The sequence below is a fragment of the Paroedura picta genome, chromosome 13 (genome assembly GCF_049243985.1).
Source record: "Paroedura picta isolate Pp20150507F chromosome 13, Ppicta_v3.0, whole genome shotgun sequence".
Taxonomy (NCBI): Eukaryota; Metazoa; Chordata; class Lepidosauria; order Squamata; family Gekkonidae; genus Paroedura; species Paroedura picta.
Genome location: NC_135381.1, coordinates 3246282 through 3261970, shown reverse-complemented (window position 1 = coordinate 3261970; position 15689 = coordinate 3246282). Strand labels below are relative to the sequence as shown.

Below are 15689 nucleotides of genomic sequence, written 5' to 3'. Positions count from 1 at the left end.
GAGTCGTGTTTTGTCACTCACTTTAATATGCAGGTGTGGCTTTGTTAACATTCTCACCTTTGAATAACCCAGAATTCTGAAAGTACGACAAAGTCGCATTCTAATCATTCAGCTCATCTTCTTGGAAGAAACTCCATGTTACCCCTTCAGGATTAACTGCTCTGGTCCGTAGCTTCCTCATATTCAGTCTGTGTTGGGCTCTCCTAATTCTGCCCTGGCTCCGCATTGGATGGCACTCCTTGAGCAGAACTGCAGCCGAATGACACGCAAACACCCCCACCCACCCCCCGGAATAGGCAGCCTACTGAATTTCTAGCTGAATTATACCTCCAGCATTAGCTACTTCCACTCAAGAATGAAGTTCAGAACAAGGACATGTATAATAAACGGAGCAGGTGAGCTGAGGATAGGCGGGACCCTGTGGGTGGGTGCCTCCATTGTTTAGCATGTATTTATTAAAATATTTCTGCCCCACTTCCTCAGGGAAAGTGCCACCAAGGCACAGTGCTGCTTACGGTGACTCTGAACTCGTTCTGCAGATTCGGACTAACACTGCTGCACACCAGCAGGAATAACTGTCAGATCCCCAGTGACTCATCCCATGAACGCACTTGACGTACCTCTCCTTCGCAGTCACGAACTGCTTAACAGTAACGTGGACTCCGGCAACAAACTAGAGTGCCAACTTTGCACTCAGATCCTAACAACACCAGCCAGACAAGCTGAGGTTCATAGTCTTGTTCATCTTCTAATGCAGGGGTAGTCAAACCGTGGCCCTCTATTTGTCCATGGACTACAATTCCCATGAGCCCCTGCCAGTGTTCACTCATGGGAATTGTAGTCCATGGACATCTGGAGGGCTGCAGTTTGACTACCCTTGCTCTAATGTAAGGGTGGCCAAAGTGAGGCTCTCCAGATATCCATGGACTACAGTGACTGCTGGCAGGGGCTCATGGCCATTGTAGTCCATGGACATCTGGAGAACCACAGTTTGACCCACCCCTGCTAGTGTGATTTATGCCCTTTCAGGTCAGCAATGCCCTTCTGCCCTCTGCAGTGGAGAAGCTGGCCATTGCCCTTGATGAACAATTAATGGACAGAAATCTGACACCAGAAACAACAACATTCAAAAAATAGCACGGGGAGTGCTGACTTATCTGGCAAGCCAGGTTTGATTCTCCACTCCTCCACATGCAGCCCAGCTGGGTGACCTTAGGCCCACCATAGCACTGATAAAGCTGTTCTCAAAGAGCAGCAATATCAGGCTGTTAGCCTCACCTACCTCGCAAGGTGTCTTGTTGTGGGGAGAGGAAAGGGAAGGTGATTGTAAGCCACTTTGAGACTCCTGGTAGAAGAAAGCACCATATAAGGACCAGCTCTTCTAAAAGTAGCTGTTATCTTGTACAAAGGAATTTCAATGGGAAAAGGGAACCTCGTACAAAGGAATTTCAATGGGAAAAGAGACCTGGCTGAATTGCAATGGACAACAAACTCCCCCAGGACAATGCTTCCACCATGATGGAAGCAGGACGAATGCCGATTTCTCTGTGGCTGCCACCTCTCTGTACGTAGCATACCTAATCCAGCCACGTCTGCTATTGTCTTTCGTCTGCTACTCTGAAATCGCTCCACTTTCCAATAAACTGACTCACGTTCTAGCCGTATCTCAAGAAGGGAGCCAGGACTCATGAAAACGAATGCGGTTTGTTTTTAAGCTCCTACTGGACTTCCCCCCCCCCCCCAACCGGTGGTGAGACCAAAGTTAGGCTAGAAATCCCTTCCACAAAGCATCCCTTTCGGATTCCTCCCAACAATGAGATACATAATTATCTCTGACAAGATTCGAGGCAAGGGTGGTAAATGTTGGCGAGCGACCTTGTTCAGCCTCAGACGTTGCACAATGTAACCTTTGATCGCACGAGCAGGAGTGCCAAGAACCCGGGACTGCAAAGGACCATTTTTGGAGCAACTCAAAGACTCCTTTGACCAAAGGAGAATCAGGGCGAATCTCAATGAGCCGTCCTTGCAAAGGATGTTCCTGGAACCAGTGCAACAGAGATGATGTTATGGAACTCCCAGTGCAACATTTCACCAGTTGATGGGAATCCAAGCTTTAGCATGAACTGGTGAGGTTCAACAGAGGCGTCACATTGAAATAGCTCTTGAAATGTCATAATTCTGCTGTATCCCGCATTGGTCAGACCACACACGGAGTCTTGTGTGAAGTTCTGGAGGCCTCCCTTCAAAAAGGAGGTGGACAAAATGGAGAGGGTGCAGAGGAGAGAGACGAGGATGATCTGGGGTTTGGGGACCACACTCTCTAGGAGGGAAGGGCTAAGGAACTCCGGAATGTTCAGCCCGGAGATGGAGAGTATTTGAAAGGCTGCCACTTAGAGCCACTTAGAGGAGGGCAGGGAGTGGTTCTTACGGGCAGCAGAGGAGAGGATCTGCAGTAATCTCTTTAAACTACATGTAGAACGATACTGGCTAGATAGGGGGGAAATTTCACAGAGCAGCAGTAGCCAGCTCCTAAAGGAGGTGGTAATCTCCCTCCTCACTGGCGGTCTTTAAGTAGCAGCTGGACAGATCCTGCTCCTGGATGCTTTAGGCTGATCCTGAATTGAGCAGGGGGTGGACTAGATGGCCCCTTCCCACTCTAGGATTCTGGGAGTCTAGTTCAGCAAACGCTTGCAGGGGATCGTGGGAACTGTAGTCCATGGACATCTGCAGGACCACAGGTTGACTACCCCTGATCTACGAGATGCCAACATTTGGGTCAGTGCAGTCTCACGCTGCTGAAGGGAAGGCGGTTGTCAGCCACTTTGAGAGCCAGCTTGGTGTAGTGGTCAGGAGTGCGGACTACTAATCTGGCATGCCAGGTTCGATTCTGCGCTCCCCCACATGCAGCCAGCTGGGTGACCTTGGGCTCGCCACGGCACTGATAAAATTGTTCTGACCGAGCAGTGATATCAGGGCTCTCTCAGCCTCACCCACCCCACAGGGTGTCTGTTGTGGGGAGAGGAAAGGGAAGGCCAATGGAAGCTGCTTTGAGCCTCCTTTGGGTAGAGAAAAGCGGCATATAAGAACCAACTCTTCTTCTTCTTGAGACTCCTTCTTTTGAGAGCCAGGGTGGTGTCGGGGTTAAGAGCAACCACCTCTGTTCTGGAGAACTGGGTTTGATTCCCCACTTCTCCTCCGCATACCACCAGCTGGGTGACCCTGGGCTAGCTCTAGTCCTGTCAGAGCTGTTCTGATTGAGCAGTCCTGCCAGAGCTCACTCACAAGGGGGGAGGAGAGAGGGAAGGAGATTGGAAGTCACCTGGAGACTTCTTCAAGAAATAAAGCTGAGTCCAAAAAAAAAAACAAAAAAAACCCCTGCTCTTATTTATTTTTCACTTTGTCGCCTACCCCTCCGGCAAGCAGCTTGGGGGTGGGTTACAAATAATGATTTCCCCCACCCGAACGCCTTCACTTCGTGGCAACTTTCCCTGCTGGGAGGGGGAGGGGGAAGAAGGGGCTGCAAGGACTCCCGCTTTAACTTCTCTGGGCTTGACCACCCGCCCGGTTGCCCGGAGGGGAGGCGGGAACTCCTCCAAATTAACCCTCTCCTCCTCCCTCCCGACGCTGGCTTGATCCCCACGCGCGCCCCCGCCGACCTCTCTGGGGCTCCGTCTGTGCGGGCGCGTCCCTCGCCGCCTCCCTCGGCTGCCCAGGCGGAGGCCGCCCTCGCTCCCGCCCGCCCCTCCTGCCCCCGCCGCCGCCTCCCGCAAACTTTCTGCTCGCGGCGTCCGAAGGCCCCTCCGGGGGGAACTTTCTTCCCCGCCGCCGCCCGCTCCCGGCCCGGCCGCAAGCGCCGACCTGCCCGCCTCGCCTCGCCTCGCCCCTGCTGGCCCTGCCTGGCTGCCTGCGTCCGTCGGTCGGTCGGTCCGGGCTCCCGGGGCGGGGCTGGGCTGGGCTCGGCGGGCCCCGGGGCGCGGCCATCTTTGCCTGCCCGGCGCAGGCGAGGCGGCCGGAGTGGCCGGGAGCCCCGACGGAGGCGCGCCACGGGCCCTTTCCCCGGCCGGAGGGCGCGCGGGCCGGGGCGGGCTGGGCTGGCCGGGCGCGCCGCGGCGAGGCATGTCCTACAAGCCCCACCTGACGGCGCACCTGGCGGCCCCGCTGGGCCAAGGTAAGACCCCCCCCCCCCCCGCCGCCGCCGCCGCGCTGATTCATCCCCGCCATGACGCGCCTCCCGCGCCCAGGAGGGCCGCCGCCGACCTTCCCCGCCACGGAGGGCGCCGGCCAGGCGGGGGGGGTCGCGGTCGCGGCCGGCCTTCCTCCTCCTTCCTCCTGCCCGGGGCAGGCGGCCGGCCGGCCGGCAGGAAGGAGCTCGCCTCGCCTCACCGAGGACCGCTGCTGGCGGCTGCCTGCAAGTGCGCGCCGGTCCGCCTTCTGCGCGCGCCCAGAGGCCCCCTCGCGCCCGGACGGCCAGCCTCGTGGTGCTGGGAGGGTCTGGGGGGGGGGTCTGAATGCCCGGCCGAAGAGTGGCCCCCCAGGGCCCATAGGCTCACCTGGCCCACCAGCGAGGCCTCACGGGAGTGGTAGTCGGCGGGCATCCGGGCTCCAGGGACACCGGCATCTGAGAGTCGCCCCACTGCCCCCTCGGACCGTCACCTGCACTCCGGCAACCTGGCCTGTCTGCGGAAACCAGAGCTCCTGCTTTCCCCCCCTGTGGCAGGCAGTTCCCCGGGTCAACTACTCAGAGGGGGAGGAAGCAGTGCGGTTGGATGGCCTTCCCTTTCATACTGTGACCCCCTTGGGTTGCCAGCTCTGGGCTGGGAAGCACCTGGAGGCTTTTTTTTGGGGGGGGGAGTCTAGGAAAAGTAGATTTGGAGAGGGGAGGCAGGGACCACATTCTCCAAAGGAGCCGTTTTCTCCTGATAAACTGGGGATCTGTTGTAATTCAGGGGTTGGGGGGGGTGGATGTGTGTCTCCGGGTCTCACCTGGAAGTTGGCAATCCTATTCCTGGGAGGCTGATGCTCCGAATGGGGGAAGTATCAGCTCAGGTGGGCAGTCGGGCTCTGTGAGGATGTGAGGCGGCAGAGCTCATGCTGTATGTGCAAAGGACCCCTTGGCACGTGCAGGTTTGGTTGGTGGCACTGAACAGCCGGCCCGTGGGAAGGAGTCGTGGCTGATCCCTCGGCCGAGAAAGCCCTTGGACAGCACTGCCTTGATCCAAGTCCCTGAACCCTTGAGACCTCCAGTCTGGAGTAATGGGGGTCACAAGGAAGGCATGACGTGAGGTCTCTCTCTCTTTTGCTTGCTCCTTCTGCTGATGGTGTTCCTGCTTTTGTCAATCCCTTCCACTTTCTTCCTTATTTCCTTTTGGCTGTTCCCCTGCTCTTCTTTGTTCCTTTCTTTTTGCAAAGATTTCCCTCCCTCCCTCCATTTTGACCGATAGCCTGCATACTTTTATCCTTTAACATACTTTTATCCTCGGGGTGACCCCAGAGGAAAGTCAGACAGAAGGCCAAGGGACTGGCATGCCACCTCCCAAGAAAGCATATCAAGCTGAGGGGGGGATTTGAACCCAGATCCCCCTTGCCCTGAATCTGGGTTTCTTTCGGCTGATGTTGAACGCTTAGCATCCAGCAAAGAATTTTGCGAACAAGCCCCAGCCTGGTCACCTTTGCAACAGGCCAGTATGATTTCTGGCATAGAGAGCGGGGTGGGGTGGGGGCTGCCCCAAAACTACCCCAGGGGAGTTAGTGGCAGAGGACAGCTTGGAAACAGCGACTTCCTGAATCGGTTACTAATTCTGTTAAGTTTCACTGCTGCACCGGCCCCCAACTCTGCCCTTTCCAGAAAGTAGCAATGGCTGGGTGTGCATTTGTTTCTCTCCTGGCTCACTCTGGGCATTGCCAAAGGGACATTGTGTGCGGAACTGCTGGAGTCATTCATGAGACACATTTTCCTGGGCACATACCTATCAAGCTGCTGCTTTGGGTTGAGTCAGAGCCTAGGTCCGCCAAGGGCAATATTGCTTTACTCAGGCTGGCAGCTGTTCTCTGGGGCCCTGGCTGGAGGCCTTTTCACATCACCTTGGGCCAGATCTGTTGCATTGGAGTTTGAACCCAGGACCTTCTGCGTGCACAGCTGTCCTCTCCCACTGAGCCATAGTCCCTCCCTTCCCTTTGTTTGGAGAGTTACCGATTTCCTTCATTTTTAACTGGCCTGTGGTATTAGCTGCAGTTTGCAGTGTTTGGGGTTCTAATTAAGCCCATTAAAAGCCACCCCCCCTCCATTTGCATTTCCATGCCTGGGGAAAAATAAACCTTAAAAACATTCTATTTGTGTGTTTCAGGACCCTGATAATGGTACAGGATCCGAGCCAGCAAAAAAAAGAAAGAAAGAAAGGAAAAAGGCAGAGCAAAATAACCAAAAACAGTTGGCAGCATGGCTCAGAGACTGGCTGCTGAGAACAGCTCAGAGATTCAATGGGATTTAAAGCTTTAGCCTGCGTCATTGTTAGAGAGAGAGGTACATTAGTCCTAATTGCAAGTCCTGACCTTTTTGGTAACAAAGCACTGCGGAACCATTGCTGTGAAGTTGGGAGTGATGGCTCCCGCAGGGTCCACTGCTAGCTAGGGAAAGGGGCTCTTGAGGCTTGGTGTGAGCAGCTTGCCAGCTCCGGGTAAGGAGCTGGGTCTTTCATTGGAAGGGAATGCTCTCGGGTGCCACATGGGGCAAAGCCTATAGGAAAAGCTGCAGCTTTGGAGTTCAGATCCGGGAGTGGACGGAGAGCAGGTGATGAAGCGTTTACTAGCATGGAGAGGCAGCGTGGTGCGGTGGTTAGAGCTCTAATCTGCAGAGCTGGGTCCTCCATATGCAGCCACCAAATCAGCTGCTCAGCTGGGTGCCCAGGTGTTGTTCAAAGTGATACTGGAAGTAATTCTTCCTTTCTTTTCACTGAGACTCTTTTTAAAAAACCCTTATTGTTAAGACCTGTTGCTCAAACGATAAAGTTTGAGTGGTTTGCAGGGGATTGAGCCTGGGACCTTCGGCACGCCAAGCAGCTGCTCTGCCGCTGACCCACCGCTCCTCCTTGATCGACCAGCATCCCTGGGCAAGCAGAATTGAAAATGAACGAGGACTGCGCAATGGATTTGGGGTTGTGCTTCTGCCACTCATTTCTCACGGGGCCTGTGGGAAAGCTTGCTGGTGGATTGGGCCCAAAGGGACCACAGGCCTTAAGTTCCAGCTACTCTTCTGGAATGCTTTGTGTGCCATTTCGGTTTTCACACCCCTGGCATTTGCACATCTTTTCCCCTAAGGCAAAGAAAGAAGTAGAAAATACTCGAGGGTCCAGGGGCGACTGAAAGACTGACCAGATTTGTGGGCAGGGAGGGGCTTCTGTGAGTCGCTGCTCCCTTCTTCAGATCCAGCTTGAATGGATCCAAAGTGAGCCAGAGATGTGACTCAGACAGCTCCTGCCCCACCCCAAATCTTGCTAGTTTCCTGGATTCGGCAGCCCGTCTTGATCTGTCTCTAAAAAGAAGGATCACTTGCATCTCAGATCCTTTGGTATTTCCCAAAGTGATTCTCCTGGCTTTAACCGAACCCCCCCGCCCCCCCTGCTTCTCAATGGCTCTGGATCCTGTGTAGGAATGCATCCCCACCCCACCCCGCCGACATTTCTGCCCTGCATGTCAGACTGAAGAGAAATCACGACATTTTGGATCCGGATGGAAGCAAGCTGCCCGCCACCCCTGAGAGATGAAGGAAACAACTGGACAAGTCGCACACACACACACACACCAGTCCATTACGATCTTTAACCATACCTGAGGAAAAGAGGGAAAGCAACAACTCAAATGGCCTTTCTTGGGATTCTCGAGGACGTTTAGGCTACCCCTAGTTAACCCATGTGGCTTCCTTTCCATCACCCCTTCCGTAGAGGAACTCTTTGGGTTGGAAAGGGGGGGGGGGCTCTCCCATCATTATCCAAGATGGTGTCTCTGCTTTGTATCGCAGCCCTTCTTTCCTTCCTTCCTTCCTTCCTCTCTCTCTGTCTCGCACACGCACTAATGCCAACACCCTGGCTCGAGGCCAAGGGACTTAGACAAAAGGCATCTTGGCAATTCAATAGATCAAGCTTTGCAGTGCTCTGACTGCAAATGCTCCTGCGCTGAGCAGAACGTCGTGGGGTTTGTGCGGCCGGACTCAGAGCGGGCTTCGCTTTCCCCGGCCGCGTTAAAATGCTCCCGCCCTCGATCCCCCCTGGCATCTTGGTGTGGCTGGCTTCCCAAGGGAGTCCGGGAAGACAAATAGTTTCTTTTCTTTTGTCTTTTTTCTGCTGTAACGATGCAGCGGAAGGCGGGAAAGCAAGCTGTTCCTTTGCTTGCTCCTTTGTCCTCTTGGGAAAGGTCCCACTTCCCCTGTTGAATTTCTTCCTGCTGTGCCACTAAAGTCTTAGGAGCCTTGCCAGAAAGGGGCTACATTTCCCCACTCTTAAAATCCAGGGGACTTCAGACAGCTGCTTGTGATCCGCAAGGAACCTTGGAAAGTTTTGAAGGCCGCTGCAGGCTTGGAAGAAAACAGTTTCCCTCCCTTGCACTTAGCAGCCTGTTTCATTATGCATGCCAGGTGGCTAGAGAAAGAGAGAGAGAAGGAGGGGTGGGGGGAAGGATTTTAAGGCCTTCTTGGGGCTGTTAACTACCTGCCTAACTTTGATTGTCCCCAGCAATCAGCAGGGAGGGAGAAGGCCCATATTCCTCACTGTGCTCGCCAGAACACTGGGAAGGGTTACAAGATACAGGCGCACTAGCCGGGCACCAGAACGTCCCGATCTGACCCTGATAATTTAAAAAATTAATAAACTTGCTTTTAAAAATTCTTCCCAAGTTTCCCCTCAGGGCTCTGCCTGGGTTGCCAACTCTTGTGCTCGCTCCTGTTCCTGTGCCTCTTGCCCAATAGACATAATTTAGGTGTGGACAGAACAGGGGCAAGAAAGCCCCCCCCCCCCCAGCTCTGTGTCAGAGCTCCATCAAAGAGGCTTTGTCTGAACAAAAAGGTTGTCACCCTCTTTGGCTCCATCTTCCTGACTCTCCGGGTTTGACGGCGACCACAGCTGCCAGGGCGGGCGAAGGGCTGAAGTTGCTGCACCTCCAGGCCAGGGAGAAACCTGTTGAATTTCTGCCCGGCCAAGCTGGCACAGACAGCATAGGGGCCCTACCAGAAAGAAAGCTGTCTCCCCCAGTTTGAGACCGAGGTGAGGTGTGCCAAAACAACACCAAAGGTGGGGGGAAGGAATTCAGTTCGGTCTGGAATCTGGAAAATAAATCCTTTGAAATTTCTGGCCAGACTGTTCCCCTTCTTTCTGGGAGGGTGCCGATTTGACCTGAGGCAGTGGCCTAAGATGCCCATCGGATGTGTGAAAAACTTAACCTGCTGTTTTCCCAGGTGAACCTGCTGCCATAAACTCCGCAGCAAGTCGGGCAGGTTTCTCAACCAGGAATCCCTGTTGGGAGTCCTAACCCAAGAATCCTGGACAAACCGGACTCAAAATGGGGCTGTCGTTTTTCCCTTGTGCATCCCTGCTGGGTCTTGACCGGTGGCTTGTTCAGGCTCAGGGCTCAGCAGTGAATAATAGTTGGGTGGGCGTGTCCCCCAGGGTGCTGTCGTGGTTAAGAGCTGCAAACTCTCATCTGGACTGGAGAACTGGGTTGGGTTCCCCACTCCTCCTCCAGTTGCAGCCAGCTGGGTGATCTTGGGCTAGTCATAGTTCTCTTAGGGCTCTTCTCACAGAGCAGTTCTCTCAGAGCTCTCCCAGCCCCACCAATCCCATAGGGCATCTGTTGTGGGGAGAGGAAAGGAAAGGAGTAAGCTGATTTGGGGCTCCTTCAGGACTCCTGTGGGCAGTGAAAAGCTTCTTCTTCCTCCTCTTCATCATATCTGCGATAAAAACTTCTATTAAAAGATTTTCGAAATGTTAACCCTTTCCCATTTAAGAAGACCAGAAGAGCCCTGCTGGAGCAGACCAGGGGTCCCTCCTGCCTGCCTTCCCCACCTCACCACCCCCTGGGCCCATCTGATGCCCAGAGCAGAGGGCGCACCGGAAGACTCATCTTTCCTCCCTTGCAAGGGCTGGACTGGATGACCTTTGGAGTCCCTGCTGCGCTGCCGCCGTTTTTGACAGGGAAAGGGAAATGGGCTTGCGTTTCCACTTCCCGTCTCCCACCCTCACCCTCCAGCTGGGCTTAGCTGGCACGGCGGCAGGCATGACCATCTGCACTGTGCGCAGGGCTGGTGGCGCGGCCAAGGCAGAAGAAGCCCTGCTTTTGTTCTCAGCACCCGCTGCTGTCACTTCGGTAACGCACGCGGCGTAGCTTCCGGCCATGTCTTATTACATTTTTGAGGCAGACAGCAAAGGAACAGGTAAAGTCCACCCTGGGCTCCCCCCGGCCTGCCTTTCTCGGGCGTGGGGGGCTGGCTTGAACTCAGTAGCAGCCTCTTGGGCTAGTTTCGGAGCGCTGCCAGGACGGTGAACGCGGGGAAGGTGTGCGGGAATGCAGTGCAGTTCCGTCGGCGATTGTGCGCTCGGTTCCCTCTGGCAAAGTGCCCATTGGCACACTTCTCTTGCAGTCCTTGATGCCCCCCCCCTTCTGTCTTTTATGGTGTTTCTCCCCAAGAGCATTGTTTGTGACACCCGTTTTTCAGAGAATACATGGACTGGAACCGCAGATCCCTGGGTAAGTAACGCTGTGCATCCCTCCGCCACACTGCATACAAGGACTGATGCGCATGTGTGTGCCGAACGAAGTGGCCAGGTGGTTGCATAGGACGGCTGTGAGCCACTGACTCGGGGGAAAGAGGGAAGGGCCAAATTGTGCAGAAGAGGACTCCTGTACTCCCAGCTCAGCATCTGTTAAAAGTCTCCGACACTGTCTTATCTTTTGGCCTTGGGCATGTCTGCTTTGATTATCAATGGGATTATTTTAACACCATTTTTGGTTTGGTATGTGAACAGTGACAGCTCCTCTGGATTAGTTAGGGGTGCCAACCTCCAGGTGGTGGCTGGAGAGCTCCCAGAAATTACATCTCCAGGCTACAGAGATCAGTTCTCCTTCAGAAAATGACACTTTTTTGGGGGGTGGGGGGTGGGAGGTGTATTCTAGGACGTTATACCCTCTCCAATCCCTATTTTCCTCAGGCTCCACTCCCCAAATCTCCAGCCCTTTTTGTCCATGGCCCTTTTAGAAGAAGAGGCCGTTTTTATACCCTGCTTTTCTCTAGCCGAAGGAGCCACAAAGCGGCTTACAATTGCCTCCCCTTCCTCTCCCCACAACACACCCTGTGAGGGAGGTGGGGCTGAGAGAGCTCTGACAGAACTGCTCTGTGAGAACAGCCCTGTGACTAGTGCATGGACACCTAGCTGGCTGCATGTGGAGAAGCAGGGAATTGAACCCGGCTCATCAAATTACAAGCTGCCGCTCTTAACCACTACATGAAGGAGGAGTCCAAAAGGAGTGAGACTCTACAACAGAGGTAGTTAAACTGCGGCCCTCCAGATGTCCATGGACTACAATTCCCAGGAGCCCCTGCCAGCATTCGCTGGCAGGGGTTCCTGGGAATTGTAGTCCACGGACATCTGGAGGGCTGCAGTTTGACTACCCCTGCTCTACAATATCCCAGTTTGCATATTGACAGCGCCTTGTTTTTATTCAGAGTTTGTTTTACATTGAAAGGACTTCTTGCTTCCCTCGGACCATCTGCGGTGGTTCTCCTCCGTGCCCCCACCCTTGAAAGGTAAAGTGGGTGGTCACTAGAGGCGGGGCCTCTTCTATGGCTCCGCCTCCTCTGGGCCATTTCCTCTCCACATCTGCCTGGTCAAATTGCTTTGGTTTACTCAGGCTTTTGGTGGACGTGAGTTTGTGCCTGGGCCTTTTTGCCCTCTGACTTATTTGCCGTTGGCGCCGTTGGCATTCAGGAATTTTATTGGCTTTTTATCTCAGTAGTATTTTGGCTGCTAAATTCCCTGCTGTGGTTTGTACCTTTCCCTTTCCCCCTTCGGCTGTGTTATGGGATTTGATGTGGTTTATTTAAAACATCGGAAACTACTGTGTCACTGGCAGAGAATCTGCAAGGTTATACGTTTTAGTTTCCTGTGGGAGGGAGTTCCGAAATCTCTGGCCAAGACAGGTAGGCACAAGGGAAAGTCTGCCACTGTGTCAAGACTTTCAAACTCACCTCAACAATAATTCTCCTAGCCCTATTCTGCTATCAGGTACTGCAGAAAGATTTTAATTCTGAGTTTTTGTATTAGAGAAAGACTAATTTTGAGTCTACTTGTTCGGTTATATCCCTTTTGCTTGTCTCTTTTACCACTTTTAGTGCTGTTTCTGTTTGTTGCTGCCGGTTTTACTACCTTTTTTGCTTTTTTAATGAAAGCTCTGTTGCTTTGATCTAATGTCCCCCCCCCTTTCTTTGTGCCACTTTATGAAAGATTTGTCGCTGCTTTTCTCAATTTGAATGCTGCCAACTTTAGTCTTAATTCTTTTTCTTTCGTGGGTGTTGCAATCCACCTCAGAAACACTTTTATTGGGAGAATGCGATGGGACATGTTTTACATACTGACACAACTGCTAAATACCTGGTTCTGTAACTATCTTGTTTCTCTTTCCTCTCCAAAGGTGGGAACGTCCACTCTCCGTCCACCAGCATGGCAGGTTCTGGACAATATCGCCAGCTTATCAATGACTACGGACCTCCGTCTCTAGGCTACACGCAAAGCGTGCAGGTAAAACCCTCCCCTTTGCTGGTAACCTTTTTTTGTTGCGATTCTCGGGGTCTGCACTGCATGGCTTTGCATGGAGAAGATGCCCTCCAGTTTATTCGGGGTTGATATAAATAGGACATCGCTTGTGTGGTGATATTGGACTGTAAGCTGTGACTTCTTTGAGAGCAGCGATATTTTAAAATAAACTAATGAATCAGTGTGGCACCAAAGGTGAGTTCAAGATGCCTTTTGTTTGCACTGGCAACTGGTTTGGCCACCCCGCCCAGATATGCAGATTTAGGAAACAATGTCTGTTCTTCCGAACACCATTTATGGCAGCCCTGCCCACGGTGGAAACCTGGCTGGACATACATATCCAAGTTTCCCTGCAGGTTGCCAGCATTTCCGTCACCCCTCCCTCCCTCCCTACTAGGAATGCCAGCCTCCAGGGGGGACTTGGGGATCCACTGGAATTCTAGCCCATCTCCAGGTGACAGCTACCAGTTCCCCTGGAGAAAATGGCTGCTTTGGAGGGGGGACTCTGTAGCATTATATATCATTGACGTCTCTCTCTGCCCCAAAGGTGGTTTTCCATGGCTTTCCTTTGCAGAGCCTTCCTTGCTGGTTTCCTATCCAAACACCAACCCTGCTTAGCTTCTGAAATCTGATGAGGCATAAGCAGGATAAGAGCGGCCCCATAAAACAGAGCAGACCGTTAAAAAGCTGATCGGATGAACCGCCTAATAAAAAGCCTGGGTAAAAAGACATGTTTTAGTCTGCTGCCTCTAAGAAAGTTCGGAAAAACACAGATTGCCAGACATTATATATGGAGTCAAACACCCCCCCTCCCTCCCATTAGACAGTCCCGATTAAAATGCACGCTTTAGGCTGGACTGCCCAAATTGATTTGTCTGAGGCCGCTTTTAGGCTTGCTGGAGACTCGGACCGTTTGCCTAATTTGTTTCCTGCTTCTTTCCGCTGCATCAGGGTACGAGCAGCAGTCAGGTACCGCAGAGCAAGTATGCAGAACTTCTGGCCATCATAGAAGAATTAGGAAAAGAAATTAGGCCGACGTACGCTGGGAGTAAGAGCGCCATGGAGCGTCTAAAACGAGGTAAGATGGTTAGTTGGGGGCGGCCGGGGGGGGGAGGAGGGATCTTTTTAAAGCTCTTTGACTTAATGGAAAACTTTCAATAAAGTTTTTAACTTTGCAAGCAGATGGGAAAAGCTTGAGGAGATGAGAAGTGTCTCTTTCTCTCTCCATTTTTATTCTGTCAAGAAAGATGCTCATGCAGTATGCAAGAGAACCAGCGTGGCAGACTTTAATCTGGAAACGGGTTTGCTTCCCCACTCTTCCATATGCAGCCAGCTGGGTGACCTCGAGCCAGGCCCAGTTCTCTCAGAGCTCTCTCATCCTGAGCTCTCTTCCTCTTCTTCTACAAACACAAGTGGTCCAGGCTGCATTCACTGGGAGGGTGGGACAGGGAATTCCTCCTGCACAAGAGCATTAAACAGGGTTTGTGCCGGAGAATTCTCTGCTCTACGGGGGCTGTGATTTTCCTTGGCCAGGATTTTCTGCTCCTGCTTCCTAAACATGCGGTTTTTAAAGCCAGCCCGAACAGAAGGCCTTTCTCTCTTTGGCAGGCATCATTCATGCAAGAGGATTAGTTCGGGAGTGCTTGGCAGAGACTGAGCGAAACGCACGATCCTAGCTTGCCCTCTCAAGCATTGAGGTCTCCCACCTCCTTATGAACGAGACAGAGAATTCCTTTGGAGACGACAGAAACGGTCAGACAAATCCTTTAATTGGACGCTCTCCCCCTTCCCCCTGCCCTTTTTGAGAATGTGGGCTGGGACCCAAAGAGCTGCTTGAGACACGCCCAAGAGCCTTGTGTGGCCGGAGGAACGTGCAGATCTTGGGCTTTGACGACCAGATTTCCTCCACCTGGGTTATCTCTGACAGATGCAAAGCCCAAAGCCGCCCCTCTCCCCTTGGCCCCATGGAACTCCTGGCTGTCATGAAGCAGGACGAGATTCCTCCTCCCTCCCTTTGAACAAGGAGATCTGGCAACATTTCAGTTTGGTCGGACGCTCCCCAAAGATGGAAGATGTTTTTTTTTTTTTAATTGCACTCTTCCGTCTCTTTTCATTCCGTCTCATTTTCTGTTTCTTACTGCATTTTGTTTTCAAGCTGCATTCCAGGAAAGCCCTGACGGTTCCTCCAGAGGGGAGGGGGTCGCAGGAGTGTTGGGTGGGAAAGCGGTGGCCACGTCCCATCATGCTTTGCAACGCATTGGGATTCCGTGGCACCTGCTGGGCCAATCTGAAAGACGTTTCTTGAAGGCAGTGTGGCAAATGCTCCCCTCTTCACCCATCTGCTCCCCTTCTAAGGATTTCATGTTAAGGACAGAGATAAGCCCCACCCGTGCCAATAAGCTCCCCAATTCATGTAGTCTGGTACATAAATTCCATTTAACCTCCCTGGCATGACTGTTCATGTTTTCGGAAACCATTTAACATGCATGAGACAGAACATAATCCGTTAAATCCTGTAAAGGACCCCAAAAACTAACTTGATTTCTTCCAAGGTTGAAAATGGTAACTTTGCCAAGAATAAGGGAGGGGGGGGAAGAGTCCAAATACGCGACTAAAACTTATTTGCATCTTTGTATGTATTTATTACTTGATGTAATAAAGCTTATTTTCATTACCGGCTTGTATTATTGAGAAGTGTACCCGAATTGGACATTACCTTGGGTGCAAACCGTTCAGGAGATCCGAGAACCCAGCAGAGGGCAGCAGAGGCACAGAAATGCAGCTGCTGATTGAAAAATTGGGGTCATTGAACTGCCACTGGCTGGGGGGGCTGCCCACTCCAAAAGCCCTCCACAGACTTCTTGGGCGGACTCCCAATTCCAAGCCGAACCATGG

General features: G+C 52.8%; 1 protein-coding gene across 2 annotated transcripts; it reads left to right on the top strand.

The window, feature by feature from the left end:
* Positions 1-3709: 3709 nt before the first annotated feature.
* Positions 3710-15468, top strand: CDK2AP1 (cyclin dependent kinase 2 associated protein 1). 2 transcript variants are annotated; one of them, XM_077308191.1, is made up of 4 exons: positions 3710-4168; positions 12673-12779; positions 13746-13872; positions 14403-15468. In XM_077308191.1, the coding sequence occupies exons 1-4, from the start codon at positions 4117-4119 to the stop codon at positions 14468-14470; spliced, it is 354 nt and encodes a 117-aa protein (XP_077164306.1). In that variant the 5' UTR covers positions 3710-4116; the 3' UTR covers positions 14471-15468. The 2 variants fall into 2 exon arrangements, with proteins under 2 accessions (XP_077164306.1, XP_077164305.1); XM_077308190.1 differs by lacking the exon at positions 3710-4168 and adding an exon at positions 7652-10417.
* The last annotated feature ends 221 nt before the right edge of the window (positions 15469-15689 follow it).